Source organism: Trachymyrmex septentrionalis, unplaced genomic scaffold, assembly GCF_001594115.1.
Source record: "Trachymyrmex septentrionalis isolate Tsep2-gDNA-1 unplaced genomic scaffold, Tsep1.0 scaffold167, whole genome shotgun sequence".
Classification (NCBI taxonomy): Eukaryota; Metazoa; Arthropoda; class Insecta; order Hymenoptera; family Formicidae; genus Trachymyrmex; species Trachymyrmex septentrionalis.
Genome location: NW_017304831.1, coordinates 393,477 through 395,264, shown reverse-complemented (window position 1 = coordinate 395,264; position 1,788 = coordinate 393,477). Strand labels below are relative to the sequence as shown.

The following is a 1,788-nucleotide window of genomic DNA, read 5'->3' as shown; positions in this document are numbered from 1 at the left end:
CGATAGCTCGTCTTTGGAAGAAAGAGTGATGATGGAGCTTTATTATTAAACGCAATTTTCGCGATCAATTTCTTCGCGTCCGCCGCTCGACGGAATAGGCCCTGTTAAACATTTAAATCCCGCCCGAGGCTTCATTTGCTAATGAAAATTTAAGATCCACTTTGGAAACGCTATAGGCACAGCCGAGACATTTCCATTCACGTGTAGAATGGCAAAGCAGATAATCTTCGTAGATAGATTGATAGTATAATTAATGTTAATGTTAATTATATGAATTAAAGTGTTTAAGTATAATAATATATAAATCAAAATATTTTTTTAATTTTATATTTATATAAAAAAGGAAAGTTTAAAAGAAAATTTCAGATTTTAAAAATTAAACACTGAAAAAAACGTCTTTCGAACGCTATCACAATACATCTTAACAATACAATTGATGATACTCGATTTTATAGTTTTGCTATTTGTACAAAATTTAATAAGAATACAAACCATAATATCTAAAGCGTGACATCAAAAAGTTTAATTGAGAGTACGATCAAATATATTTTCATATAAATAAATGTCATAATCGGTTACATGGTTGTACATAACATTTCTTACGAATTATATTTTTTTATTCACGCAGAATATTTTAACCTCGACTAAGCGGATAAAATCTAATATTTTGCGAAATATATTCTTTCGAAAACAAAGGCAGAGGCACTTTCTTCGCTTTATTCATGCAAGCCGGCATGTCCGAGACAACTTTTCGAATATACATAAAGGACAGTTTACGAGAATATTATGCATCCTTAAATTCCAGTGTTTTTCAAACATTTCGTACATGCCGTTAGCTGTTATCTGACCCCCATGACACTTATATTTGCTAATTACCATGATATTGCGCAGATGTTGTTAGTGACAACGAGGATATTGTGGAAACCTAACATGGGCCATGGTCGGAACAGGTGACTATCCCCACACCGTAGTCCGATCGATAATTCACAATTAGGGTGGTCGGTATGGTCTTGTCGGCCCTAATCTTCAAAGGGTCTCTCTCTTCCTGTAATAGCGTGATATCGAATAGCTTCAGCCTCGTTTCCTCCGTGTTCCAGACTCGCAGACCACCATGAGCCATCCTTTAAATTGATGAAAGACGGAAGGGATGTGTTGCTCATCGAAGTTAAACTTTGTTGCCTTTGCCGTTAATCATCCGTGAGATACTTCCCCGAGGAAAGATACTTAGTTAAATTCATAATTTCAGCCACACACCGTAGTTGTGATTCATATTTAAATGTAAACGCCTACCCTCTAATTACAATCATTATTGAAATATATTTGATCGTAATTTGTTTTTATTTGAGGATATGAAGTAGCGTAATTATAGCAGGCTCATTTATTATCACTGTATTGAAACGTAAAATCATTTTATAAGTAACGATATATATATCTTTCAGTTTCAGAATGAATACAACGGTGATCTACAACGGTGCGACAAGCACCATGGATAACATCATCGGTTTTGAATACAAGGCGATGAATATCAATATGAGTAGCGACAGTGATCTTGACGTTTCGCCAGTGACTTTATCATCGGCCTGGTCCAGAGTGGCCCGACTTTTGCTGCTGGCCTCCCTCGCCGTAGGCGGGAGCGTGGGTAATGTCTTCATGATATCCGCTGTCGTAGTGGAGGATCAGCTGAACAAGCGAGGTACGCCCGCAAATCTGTTTTTACGATAGCAAATAAAAATGATAGCGAACGTAGAATTCGCTTGCAAAGGCGGAGAGAATCGTTCTCGCTGTATA

General features: G+C 36.8%; 1 protein-coding gene across 1 annotated transcript in view; it reads left to right on the top strand.

Annotated features, from left to right (window-relative positions):
- The first annotated feature begins 891 nt into the window (after window positions 1–891).
- The window catches only part of LOC108746329 (melatonin receptor type 1B-A-like), a 60,843-nt gene continuing 59,946 nt past the window's right edge, over window positions 892–1,788 (top strand). Inside the window, exons 1-2 of the mRNA XM_018483042.1 lie at window positions 892–950; window positions 1,440–1,693. Of these exons, the coding sequence (XP_018338544.1) occupies window positions 892–950; window positions 1,440–1,693 (313 nt within the window). The remainder of the gene's footprint in view (window positions 951–1,439; window positions 1,694–1,788) is intronic.